Genomic DNA, 14033 nt, shown 5'->3' on the forward strand with positions numbered 1-14033 from the left:
TTCCATCTTGCACAGACACGCGCTGAGCATACAGTGATTTTACGTAGCATTACCAGGTGGGAATGGAAAGCTTTACAATACTTTTGCACAGCTACAAACACCCACCAATGTATATGGGACAACAGAGAAGCAGAGTCTTGCAGTAACATGGTTTGTGGACAGGAGCAGGCTCCTGTATTTAATGTTTACCATTCTGGCTTCATGGCAGGGTTCCTACATACTGTCTTGACTGTGGCACAGTGGTGATCAAGCTCATGTTTACAGGTCAGTTATTGTTTAAAAAAAAATTCCCCTGAAAGAACACCAGTTTATATGCATCATTAAAGCTCCATCAGCACATTACACAGCTCCAGGTTGTAAACCAGGCCAGATCAGGACCTTTCATTCTTTAGATGGATGAAAGTAATGATGCCAGCAGTGACAGGGTATGTATCGTGATTAGACATTTGACCAGGAGGCAAGAGTTTTGAAAAATGGTCTTCCAAAGATGATTGCAGGAAACACAGCAGGTGGTGGAAACATTTCTGCATCACTGAATCTGTTTTATTGACTCCAGCATTTCACTGATGAATGTGATTGCACTTTTCCCTCACTCAGCAAATATAGTGACTGGTAGAATAAAGCAAACTTTATCATCTGTGTTTATATTCATTGATCAGTGTCTTGTAACTGTTATGTCACTTGAGAATCTTTATGAAAACAGATAATTTATAATGCCAGCAGACAAATTGCTATCCATCTTACTGTAATGTTAATATAAGTTGTTTTATGTCCTTCATTGCTGACCAGAGAACTCAAGCTGATCCCAAATAGGGATGAAACTCTTTAATTTGTAAATAAATCATTTAAGGCTTGCCTGCATTTGTAATTATTTTAATACACTTACTCTTTCCTCAGTATTTTGTTATGCATAAAGGAATTTGGGGCTTTAGACTTTGGGCCCATGTGAAAAGTTCTGTAATGAGGTCAACAATTGTCACAACAGTGGCAGGCATGCAGAAAGAGAGGTGGCAAAGGTCTGTAAGTGAGGACCAAACAACCTCCCCACAACTGCAGGAGACAAGAGCATCAGTGGAAGATCACCACCCAAATGAGAAGACAGTTAACCTTTTCCGGATCTCACTTTCAGAGAAGGTGCATGCAATGAATTTCCAGAAGAGAAGCCTCGAGGAATTACTTTGAGTTTCAGGTGTAGTACAGAAATTGAACATCAACATTGGACAATCAACAGTCTGGATGCAGTAGTTGAATGCATCAGCAAGTTTGCTGATTTATCCAAACTGGGAGGTCCTGATGATTCTCTTGAGGGACAAGAGCCCCTGCAGAGGAATCTGAGAAAATTTATCATTAGGCTTTGATTAATGGGATGAAATTTAGTATGCCAAAATGCCAGATTCTGCCCCATGGAACAATGTCAGGCACAAACCTGTGAGAGAAGTGTCTGGAGAGCAGCCCTGCAGAGAGGATTCTAGGAGGTCTGGTTCACAGGAGACTCAACAGGAGTCAGCAGTGTGTGCCCTGGCAGTCAGGTAAGCAAACCTCATCCTGGGGTGCATCAAACACAGCAAGACTGATGGTCCAAAGAGGTGATTATCCAGCTGTATTCAGCATTGTTGGTCTCATCTTGAATGCTGTGTGTAATTCTGGATCCTGCCATTGAAGAAAGATGTGAAGGTCCTTAAATGTGTTCTGCTGACGGCACCAAAGGAGGGGAAGGGGCTGTCAGGAATGTCTTCTGAGTAGTGGCTGAGGGCACTGGGTTTGTGTAGCTTGGTGAGAGGGAGGCAGAGGGGTGATCTCACTGCTCCCTGCAGCTTTCTGAGGACGGGAAGTGCAGAGGGAGGTGCTGAGCTCTTCTCCCTGGTACCTGAGTGCCAGGACAAGTGGGAATGGCTAAAAGCTGCATCCATCAGGGAAGGTTCATGCTTGGCGTGGGGACTCTTTTTTTGCTGAGAAAGTGGTCAAGCCCTGGAACTAGCTTTCTGGAGAGGTGGTTGGTGCCCTGTGCCTGTCAGTGTTTAAGAGTGTTTAAGGACAACATTCTTAAAGCCATGATTTAACTTTTGGTCAGCTCTAAAGTGGTCAGACATTTGGACTTGATGGTCAATGCAAAAAAAAAGTGTCAAGGTATAAAAAGGTCAATGTAAAAAAAAAAAAAATTCTTCAACCTAGAACTTATCTTTTAAAATCTGAGTTGTCTTTTACATGACAGGAACCACTGCAGAGTTAAGTTTTCTGTTTTGTTAACTCTGAGCTCATCTCTATATGTATTGATATTCTCAGCAGGTTTTATTCTGGACTTCAAGCCATTTGTTACTTTGTTGAAAGATACACAGCTAGTTTTAGCTTGGAAATTGAAATCTAACCTATATTTTTATTTAGCCTGAAAGGGGATAAGTCAGTTTGCTGTTATACAGTGCTAATACACTCTCCATCTGTTCACTTGGGGGTTATTTTTCCTGTGTGTTGTCAAAAGACATTTCTGCTATTAAGACAACATCATGTGTAGCAGCTCCTTCTGGTTTATTTTTCTTGATTTGGATTGAATAAATCAGGACACTATAACATCTTAATTTTAAATTAAGTAGCAATTTACATGCTTCTTTTCAAGTGATGTTCTGCTGTGATGTTGATCAATTGTTAACCCATAGCCCAAGAAATGCACTATTGCTATCTCTAGTTAGTCTTTGGAGATGGCAGGGAGTATGCAAGGCCACAGACCTACCAGTCTTGGACTATTTTGAGCCCTGTCTCAAACTTTGTTTATATGAAACACTTTTTTTTTTTTTTTTTTTACAATGGAAAGAGTGCTAGTTTGTTTTACCTTCGCTTCTCTTCCTATGGTACAACCCCATTTTATATAGGCAATAATAAAAAGTAGTTACTTTGTGCAGAATAAGATATTGACGGCTAACATAATTACAGAATCGTCAGTGTTGGAAGAGGACTTCAAGACCATCTGGTCCAACTGTCAACCTAGCACCACCATAATCACTTAAATCACCTAAATCATATCCCCAAGTGCCACATGCAGACACCTTTTGTAATCTCCCCTGGCAAAACTTAATGGTATTTCCTCTCTTTTACCTAAGATATGGCAGAAGAGACTGATCCCTACTCCACTACAACTCCCTTCAGGCAGTCCCTCCTGAGCCTCCTTTTCTCCAGGCTAAACAACCCCACTTCCTGCAGCTGCTCTTCCTAACACGTTTTCTAAACCCTTCCCCACCTTTTTTGCCCTCTTTGGATATGCTCCAGCACCTCCATGTCCTTTTTGAAGCGAGTGACACAGAACTGGACACAGTGCTCAAGGTGCAACCTCATGAGTACAGTGAGATAATTTCTTTCCTACTCCTACTGGCCACACTATTCTTGATACAGGCCAAGACGCTCTTAGTCACCTGGGCACGCTGCTGGCTCATATATCCATCTGTCTGTCAAACCCCTGAGCAGCCTGAGCAGCTTTCCAGCTGCACTCCCCAGCCTGCAGCAACGTGTGGGATGTGGCAGCCCAGGTGTAGGACCAATAAGAATAATGGCAGTGGGCAGAGAGGTGCACAGCTGGCACATATTCAGCAGTCCTGAAAACATGGGATTCTGGGAAAAGGGGTACAGGCATGAGAGGATACAAGATGACTGATACAGGGGATCCCAAGGTTCTAAACGACTCACTGACAAGCAAATAAGTTCAGGATGGGAACTGGTCAAAACTGGTTCTAGGGGTTCCAAAAAAATCAAAGCTATGCAAAAATTACCATATATAGTAAATTGTATGTGAATTAAATATAGGAAATGTGGTAGAGCAAAACATAGTAGATGTGGCACAGAGTTGCAGACCAGAGGAAAACAAAGGTTTAAAAACATGTTAGCACAATGAATAACAACACCAAGCAGATATTTCAGTAAGGAAGAAGCCACTGGCATTTCTCCCTGCAAAGGAAAGAATGCTGAAGAGTTGCCATCCTTGCTCTCCTCTCCCCCAACACACCCTCCCAACTCCAGCTCAGACTGAAGCTGTGATCTTAACTCCCCTAAGATTAGTGCTGATGACAGAATAGTGCCTGACCTGCTTTGAGGTCATGGTTACATCTTTCACAATAAAGTACAGCTCAGTGAAAGAAACACTGCCAATTTTCTTTGACTTTTCAAATAGAAAGTCCAACAGCAAATTTGGTTTTCATTGCAGCCAGTTCCACTCTGAAATGGATCTGAAGACTTGAGTCTCAGGTGTGATTGTTGCTGTACCGATACCCAAACTGCTCTGTGTGCATGCATAGGTTTCCCTCTCAGAATGGAAAAAAGAAGAAAGGAAAAAAACCCACCAACTTGATTTGTTGAGCATAATTGTATGGATAATCTCAATCCATTACTTTGTACCACAGAACAGTTTTCCATTCACACATCCATCTCCTCTGAAATAGAAGACTATTCTTACATTTTATTCACATAATGGTTTTGATAGAAAATCTGTTTTGCTGCAGATGAGGGCCCTGGAGGTTTTTTGGTCTATTGTAATACATAAGAGCTGCCTGACACTGCAGCATTCGTTCTCTAGTGTGATTGCCTAGCAGGGCTAAAAGCACTGATGTCTTTTACAGTTCTGGTATTGCCATTATCCATTTCAATGGGGTTTAAATGTAAAAGTGAAATTGATGGTGTTAAAGCATGAATTTCAATCATGCTAAGAAAGAAGATATTGATGGGAGCCAGCAAGGGAGCTCTGAACAAAAACATTGCAAGGAAGAAGCTGAAAGGCTGATTACTATAAGGCCAGTGACTCTATGTTTTCAAGTTACAGAGCTGCCACACATTAAAAGATGCCTGTTCATGTTGCATAATTCAGGACAATGTGCGTTTGTCCCTGTCAATATTATGGCTTTCCTTCCTTGCTGCTGAGGTGGGACTTCATGGGAAAAATCTTGAAGTCTTAGTTCAGCTTTTTATCTGAGATTTAATATGTCCCTTCTCATTAATTTTTTTAGTAGAGGTGGTTTCTTGTGGCTACAGACTATCGCTGTTCTTGTAAAAATTATACCTTTGCAATTATAGTGCAGCCTTCTGTCTGAGGCTGAGTCTTTATGGAACAGCAGAAGTGATACTTTTGTGCCAAATTACAAAGAACACTGTAATTCAGGGTTAGGAAAACTAATGAGAAAGCAGTAAGAGTATTTTACGGGAGCTTAATGAGTTGGATTTTAATTTTCACAGCAGAGAAGCAAAGCTGTGAGCAACCTTGACACAAATTGAAAACAGAATCACAAAGTGTTACTTGGTGCATTGAAACACCTCTGTCTCAGCTACAGCTCTGATTCCTGCTGGGATCCAGGCAAACATCCATGGCAGTTTCCTCTGGAGCTGTGGTCAGCAATTCCCTTGCCTGCCCCTGTGTCTTACGGCTTACTGCCATCACCATGCAATTTTATGAGAAACACAGCCATGTCTTGGGGATCCCCACATTTACCTTGAGTTGCAAAACAACTGAAAAGGCTTGTCTGGTGTCTTGATTGATTTGTGTTTGTGCTTCCATGACAGCAGCATGTGCTGTATCTGTTTAATTCATTTAAATCAAACGCTAAGCAAGTTTAAAAGAACAGAGCTGTGGCCTTCATTACAGAATTATAGATGAGGTTACAAAGAAGAAAGTAAAATTGTAATGTCATATTTCAGACAATACAATAAAAATAATTCTTAGACTCTGGTATTTTCATAAATTAAAAACTTATTATTTATAGTATTCTTTCTAAATAAAATCCCTTTCCCACCTTCTGTCTGATATTCCTGCTGCTGTACTTCTGCTCTGTGGTTTAAGTTCCAGCCCCAGTTTTCTCCATCTACAGCTTGTCAGAATAAAGTGGGAGGAAAATGCCAGTAGGATCAATACATTCAAACCGCTTGAGGAAAGAATTGTGACAATGTACCAAAGAAATTTTGAGGCATAGTGGCTGATAAAATTTCCTAGCAAACTGTAATAATGTGTATAAAGTGGATTTTTATACAATATTTCCTTAGAGAGCCTGTTTCTTTCAAAAGATATCATTTTATGATAAAAATCATTATTTATGTTTAGCAAAACATTTCTATTGTCCTCTTAATAAAAAGTCATTTTCCCCTGAAAGTGCTTTGAGATGAATGTGTACTAGAGTGCAAAAACATGATTTTATCTTTATAGGAATTTCTCATGAATAGTCTTTGAAAATGTCCCTCTCAAGGTGCAGATTCCCCCATTCTGTCTGCATTGTTTGTATTTATCCTCTCACCAATAATATCTGCAGCCAAGGCTTTCTGCAAAGTCAAATTGTAGCATTTTGAATTAAATGTAAAATCCTTAGTGATGGACCTCTTCAGCAGGCTGGATGTAGCTCTAAATAAAAATTGATTCATTTTGTTTCAATAAGAAGGTGATGAAGGTTCCATCTGAACCCACCTGCCCATCTGGCCCTGCTGTCACACTCAGAAGCAGCAGCCCTTCTTGCAAGCGTGCTGTGGAAAAGGTGTGAAACCTTTGCCATAGGGTTGGACCCTACTGGATAAACCCAAAAACAATACCAGTCCTAAAATCTCTGAAATGTCCAACTGGTCACATGCTACTGAAAACTACTACCCTGTAAATGCAAACCAGCACTTCAGTTCTGCATTCTTATAGTTAATGATTTAATCCACAGTGTCCCAGCACTGCAGTAAGTCTATGCCAAATTGCATTTAATAATTTCAAGTTTGCAAGATAATTAAAAATATTTAAATACAATACTGCAAAATATATAGCTGTTTCATATATAAGCTCCTACTCTTATTTACTTTATTGCAATATTCATTATAATAATATACTGTACTGGTCTCATTTGGTGAAGTGGCTGGGACACCTTTCTCTCTGAAGAGAGATTTGTCTCCAGTAGCACTTGAATTTCATAGCTCTCATGCTCATAGCAATTTTACTTCTCGTGTGTTCTTCATATTTTAGGCTAACAAGTTTGGTAATACTCCAGGAGTGTAAAGCAAGGGTTCTAAAATACTTATTTAAGTTACAAAGACATGCAAGCATTTCTACAAGGTTATTCAGGGCAGCTAAATTAGCTCCTGAACAGAGATTTTGTTAATATATTCCTGGCTTTTTGTCCGAGTCCCACTTATTTCATGTAAGTTTATTCAGCAAGTGAAGTAAAATCTTTTCTGAGTGTCTGCCAGCAGCTAGCATATCTGTAGATCCCAGGAAAAGAAAACAGAGATGCCCAGGTACATCTGCAAATTGAAAAGCACATACAAAGTTTCTCCAGACCCTGTATTAACAGATTATTGACAAAGCACTCATGAATCTAGACCATAAGCAACCCTAATATTGAGAGAGTACTTTGCAAAGTGAGAAAGACACCTGAGACCATGAACAAAAATAAAATTCAAGACCTTTTTTATCTGTGCTGCTTTAGCACGAGGTATGTTTTCAGAGAACAGCCTTGCAAATAATGAGCAGATATTTCTTGCCCAAGAAGGTTTATGATATGGCAATTATTGACATTTCTATAGAAATCATTAATAACATTCAATCTGGAAATTACTGGTTTGTATAAGTAGGGTAAATAGTAATACGTGTTGAAAACTAGCTGATCTAGCCTAACCGGTTAATTCACAGACCCATACCTGCTTCATGAATGCCTATTTCTTCCCATTTTCACTGCTCAAATGTGTATTTACACATATACACACGCAAAATGTCAATTACAACTTTCCTCCTGGGATGCATTGAAGTAAATGGAAAGTGGCTCCTTATTCCAAATACCCTGAATCTTTGAGAGAGGCAGAATTAAATGGAGGGTATGTAATAGTACTATGGAAAGCAATAGTATGCACATATTTATACCTAAAAGCATCTCTTAATTCAGAAGTTTAATTTAAATTGTAATAGACAATAATAATTACTCAAATAATAAAATTTCCGACATGGGTTTGGGCCAGTGGTGTAATACATCATCGTAGCTGATCATCATCTGAAGCTTCAGCTATTCTCATTCATACTCATCCTATGCTAACCAGAAAAATAATAGCATTATCACCTATGTCAGTAATCAAACAGTTCAAAACCAATATCTGGGACTTTTGACTGGAATGGAAAGTACTTTATTATTGTGTTTATTTGCTGGAATACTAAGGACTCAGCTTTGATGACATCATTAGTGATGATCTAATGAATTTCTGAAACTGGATACATAAGAATTCTGATGAAACTAGAATGAGATGTTTCAGTCTCTCATTGGCTTACTCTATCACCTATATCATCGTCATAGAATCATTGTAGCATGGCCTGGGTGGGAAAAGACCTTAAAGATTGTCTAGTTCCAACATCCCTGCTGTGGTCAGGGACACCTTCCACTAGACAAGGTTGCTCAGAACTCCATTCAGCCTGGCCTTGAACAATTCCAAGGGGCATCCACAGCTTCTCTGGGTAACCTGTTCCAGTCCCTCACCACCCTTACAGTAAAGAATTTCTTTCTAATATCTAATCTAAACCTACTGGCTATCAGTTTGAAGCCATTCCTCCTTGTCCTGTTATTACTGCTTGCCCTTTTAAGAAGTTCCTCTCCATCCATCCTGTACCTCCCTTTAGGTACTAGAAGGCAGCAATTAGGTCACCCCAAAGCCTTCTCTTATGAATCTTATGATCTTATTATTAAGAGGATATTACCTGCTCTTATATCTTATATCTTATATCTTATATCTTATATCTTATATCTTATATCTTATATCTTATATCTTATATCTTATATCTTATATCTTATATCTTATATCTTATATCATCTTATATCTTATATCTTATATCTCATATCTTATATCTTATATCTTATATCTTAATCTTATATCTTATATCTTATATCTTATATCTTATATCTTATATCTTACATCTTATATTTATGACCTTTTTTTGCATTGTAATTCTACCTTTCACTGAATTTGACTGTCATTCTAACTAAACTACAGTAATAGTTCTTGGATGTTATTAATTATTATATTTCTCCAGTGGGAATGTACTAGGGGACTATTAGGTGCATATGCTAATTGTGTCTGTATTGATTAGCTTAATTTAGTGGATTTTTCCTGTGATTTAAATTAATAGACTTATAATAGACATGGCTACATTTTCAGCAGGGGGTGCAGCTGTGTAGAATAATTTTGAAGACAGGTAAGTCACACATGAAGCAGTATATGAAAGCAAAACATGTGCCTGAGGTGAAGCAGACACCAAATTAGTGTTGTACTAATTTGTTTTAAATTTGGTGTTTCCTCTGATCTCCCATGAGTTCAGTGTTACTATAATAAATATGTAATAACAACATTTGAGTGTGACTGAATTTGATAAATTAAGAGCTTGAAATTAGATTTACCATTAACATGCCCTGTTTTCTGAAACCTGAAATGGAGGTAGCAAGAATCAAGGTGCTTGAGGTTCTTTCTTCAGCACAGACAGCACTGTAGCATACACAGACTTTAAAATCTTCGACTTTTCCAACAGCTTCAGGAGAGCACTGGAACATCTCTTTTCTGTCTATCCTCTGCAGGGAATTACTGGAACGCAGCTTCTTTCGTCACTTCATCATCTTACCTCCACTTCTCCACCTTCCAAGGGGAAACCAGCGCAGACATCTCTTTCTACTTCAAAACATCGGCCTCGGATGGGGTGTTTCTTGAGAATCTGGGGAACACTGACTTCATCAAACTGGAGCTGAAATGTAAGTGTAGGCTTCCTATCCCTGCTCTCAGCAGTTGAAGTATCATGTAGAATAGTAGGTTTCAAAAAATGTATACCATTTAGTAAAATGTGTAAGCTCTCTAAATCCTGGAAAAACTCACAAATCAAACCGCTTGACATGTTTTCAAGTTGCCTTTTGTGAAAGGAGTGCTTGAAGTATATTTGAATTGTTTATTGAAGGGAAAATACAAAGAAGAATAAAATTGGTAACATCAATTACAAAAATGACACTGACCTGAAAAAGGTTTTCAAAATTGCATGTCAGAATTATTTCTTAAAAATTTATGTCTTCAGCTCTGTGTGCTTTTCTATTTTGTTTCATGGTTGCTTTGGAAACAGGGGAAAGAAGGGAAAAAGAGACACCATCCTAATCAGCAGTGCAAGGAGCCAAAGAGCTGAAAACTTGCATATGATACTTAAAAGCCATAAAAAAACCTCATAAAAATAAGTCTTTATCAGCATTATCTGTTAATAAAATCGCTGATCTGGAAAAGAGGGTATAATGACACTAAGAGACAAGTCAATTTTATTATTCAAGCCATTTTTAATGGCCCAGGGGCAAACTTTCCAAGGAAGGTGCTGAAATCCTCAGCCGGGCCTGAATTCTGCTTCGTGGCATTGAAGCAGTTGAACTAGGGGGAAACATGTTTCATGTCTTTGTTCTCCCCTGACCCTGCCATAAACAGGAGCAGGGAGAAGCCCTCTGTGCTATGTGTGGTTGTCATTACAGCCTCTAGCAGCACATTACAGCCTCCCTGCTCTCCAGCCCTGGGGCAGTGGGAAAAGCATGTGTGCTGCCTTCTGCTGCTGGAGCTACTCATGGATGCCAGGGACCCAGATCTAAATGTTGATGCACAAAAGTCAGTGAGTCATTAATGATGAAAGAAAAGCAGCTGGCTTGTGGACCCTAAATAATCTATATTTTTATGTAGATTCAATGTGATTTACATGCACAGATCTAATTTAAAAGCAAAAAGCCATTTTCAACACTTCCCAAAGTTTAAACACAAAAATCAGAGTGTAGAAATTTAGAATGCACTAAGAGGCTCCTTTAAAATGCATTTAAATTTTCCCCTCCTGGTAAGAATAAAATGCCAAGTTCCATTTGGTGACTTTTTTTTTCTTTCTTTCTACAACGAATTTAGTTCACTTTGCTTAATCCAATTTCTCTAACCTGCAACTTGTGTGAATCAAAATAGCTCCAAAATAGCTGCTACTGAGTTTCAGGTAATAGTCTTATTTGCTTTAACAAGGGGCAAAGAATTTTTATAGTAAAATGCAGCTATTTCTAATTTCCCTTTGACTTTAGGTAGGACTTAGAGTCAGCTGAGGTGGGCATCTTCAGAGCTTCTTGCTCTTCTACTTTATGGAAGGTGTTCTCAGCCACAGCAATCAGACCAACCATGCTGTTGTTCACTTACCTAAAAAGTGACACTATCAGTGTATAAAGGTGACTTGACAGCAACTAAAATTCTTTTGAGCTTAGCTCAGGGCAGATAACAATCAGCCACTGCTCACTGAATAGGTGTACCAGTTCAAGAAAATGTCAGAGTGCTCAGAGTATCCTTTAAACAGGAGTTTAATTTTAAACCTATGCTTGAGATCCACTGGCTTTGCTGAGACCTGGCATATGCAAAAATTTAACCTCTGCCTTATGTCCCTGCATCTAAACTTTAGATTATAAATTCTTGATGGAAGAAGTTGAAATATGATCTTTAAGAAAATATGTAAAACAAGCGTAAGAACTGTGCAGACTGTATTTGCTAAAAAGTACAAAGCAGTTCACTTGATATAATTGCATTCACTCTACCCTTTTTCTCTGGAAACTATTGTTTGAAATTTTCAGAGCCCCAGGAAAAGGCCTTTCTGTGACTTAAGTGCTCTACAGGTCAAAAATGAAAAAGTGCTCAATCTTGTGAGTTCAGTAATAAAGAGAAACTCACCCTCTCCTAAATTACACATTTATTAATTAATGGGTTTTTTATATATTTTTAGGTTTGTTTTGTTCTAGTCTGCATTTATGGTTATCTGGAATTTATTTAAATTAAGAGTAAAATTTCAGGATTTCAGAACTACCTTACACAGCTCTACAGCCAGCTCTGCTGCTTCTTAAGCCTGTTTCCTTTTTATAGAAATCCTGTAAAATTAATATGTGAATTTGTTCCTTAATAGGAACATAAATTTAGGTTGGTAAGGTAATTACAGAATTATCCCCAAACTCTGAAGAAGCTTTTCTTTGGCAAGATACTTTTTAGCTACCCATCACATTCTCTAATAGAATACCTATTTTATATTAAAGTTTTTTTCAATAATGACCATCACCACATATTTACTGAAAGCTGTTGTCCTTCACCCAGTAGATTGTTTTTGTCTGTTCATTGCCTTCTCATACAAGTACTCACTGGAGGAGGATGATTTCCTACAAAGCCTGTTCTCAATTTCTTTAATTTTTACCATTCCAAAAGGAAAATGTGAAAATCAGCATCCTGTGTGTACAAATTCTATTTTCTTTTTTTCCCTTATGTGTAAAATACCTCTGTCTACCTGTAATACATGGTTAATGATGTATAAGCTTAGCCCTATAGACCAGAAACCAAAAGGTTCTACAGTATTTTAATCAGCTTGCTTCACTTGGTGAATGCATTAGGGAAAAAAATCATTCAGTCTATTAAAATTCTTAGCTTCAAGTCTTTGGAAAGGAGTTTGCATGTTTTATTCTGAGTACAAAAATTGTTACTAGGAACACTCATTAAATTATTTTACTTCATGCTGTCTTTGAGTCTAATAAATCTAAAGTCTTATATTGTCTTAGGGTCTAATAATTGCACAGATTTTCTAACTGTCCACATTCATATGAAAAAGAGATGACATTTGCAGTATCTTGAAGAGAAACTTCATGTGCCTTTAGATTGCCATCTCTGAGGAGGGAGGGATAGAGGAAGGAAGGGTCCATGTTTCTTTGATTTCAGAAATAGCTTTTCCAAACAGCTGATAAGGAAGGCTGTCAAGAAAAAAACAGGGATAAAATGCTGCTATGAATGTGGCTGAAGACCTTAGCTATTCCATTTATCAAGCAACTCCTCTGGCAGGCTTGTACTTGTCACGATGCATGGAACAGTTGACAAAGATTTAGCCGCAATTTTAGCCTGAAGCCTCAATTTTACATACACCAGTAAATCTACGGAACACCATAATTTTCATAGCTGGCTGGTCAGCTGACAATGGCTAGGATTGCTTAGAAAGGTGGTAGTTGAATAAGGTATTAATTTTTCTGTAAAGCAGGGCTTCCATCTCTTGTCAAAAATTCCAGATGATTTTAAAATTAAAACTGGTTTTTAGAGTGAGAAAGAGAGGATGCATTCTCTTTTAGAGCTTTCCTATATGATTATGAAATATGGACTGAACATTTTAGAGTTATGACTATGAAAATGTAGCTATTTCATACTTGAGATGCTTGTCAAATAGATCACATTTGAATTTTCTGTTCGAGAGACAGCCCAAGTTTTGGAAAAGATGTATTCCTGAAAGCAAATTGAAGGGAGCATATTTGTGGTAATTTGGTAAGAAGCATCTACCATCACTGTTTCCAGAAAACTCTCTCAATGACACTGGCATATAATTTTAATGAAGAAGACATTCTACTCACTTCTGTAGCTCCTCTCATCCCAACACCTCCAAGCAATCCACAGACACTAATGAATTGTGTCTCACTGTTACTATTCTGAAGTAAGTAAACAGCAAGTCACCTTTGCAACAGAAAAAAAAAAATAAAGAACCTTAGAGATAAAGGTCAGCTTGTGTTTGATCCTGGCATTAACATGTTAGAGAGGAAAGATCTTTCTTATTATTTTTTGTAAAAAGCTGGAAACATTTATAATCACTGCATTCAGGGATGTCACTTGGCTGATAACCCCTAAAAGTGCCCTAAAAGTCTCCCCAAGGAGTGATCAGTTCAACTTGGCAGCTGTGAAAGGGATCATTTGGAGCAGCTTGCTAATGAGAGCAGTGGCATGGCTTCAGGACGGGTGTACTTGCTCTGTGAGCAGGGAGGGGATACTCACAGTGCTCTAATACCTGACATTTGCACATGGAAAGTCCCGTGCTGCTCCTGGTGCTCAGCTGTTTCTACACTACTTAGTTGAAACGTAAGTAACTCCTCTAAAACCAGACAAAAAGCAGTGGCAGACTAGGGACCATGATTCCCATGGCTGCTTGGTTCTGCCCAGGCAGAGTTCATTCCTCCTGACTAAACGCTCTAACACAGGAATGATTAATATATTTTCTTGCAAATTTTAAT

General features: G+C 38.4%; 1 protein-coding gene across 2 annotated transcripts in view; it reads left to right on the top strand.

Moving 5' to 3' along the window:
• Window positions 1–14033, top strand: part of CNTNAP2 (contactin associated protein 2) — a 1024120-nt gene that overhangs the window by 901718 nt on the left and 108369 nt on the right. For both annotated transcript variants that reach the window (XM_005519091.3, XM_088052353.1), the window contains exon 16: window positions 9546–9716. In XM_005519091.3, coding sequence (XP_005519148.2) covers window positions 9546–9716 — 171 coding nt within the window. The remainder of the gene's footprint in view (window positions 1–9545; window positions 9717–14033) is intronic.

Source organism: Pseudopodoces humilis, chromosome 1 (genome assembly GCF_049639895.1).
Source record: "Pseudopodoces humilis isolate 2021_Gansu_Grassland_sample_001 chromosome 1, ASM4963989v1, whole genome shotgun sequence".
In the NCBI taxonomy this organism is placed as follows: domain Eukaryota; kingdom Metazoa; phylum Chordata; class Aves; order Passeriformes; family Paridae; genus Pseudopodoces; species Pseudopodoces humilis.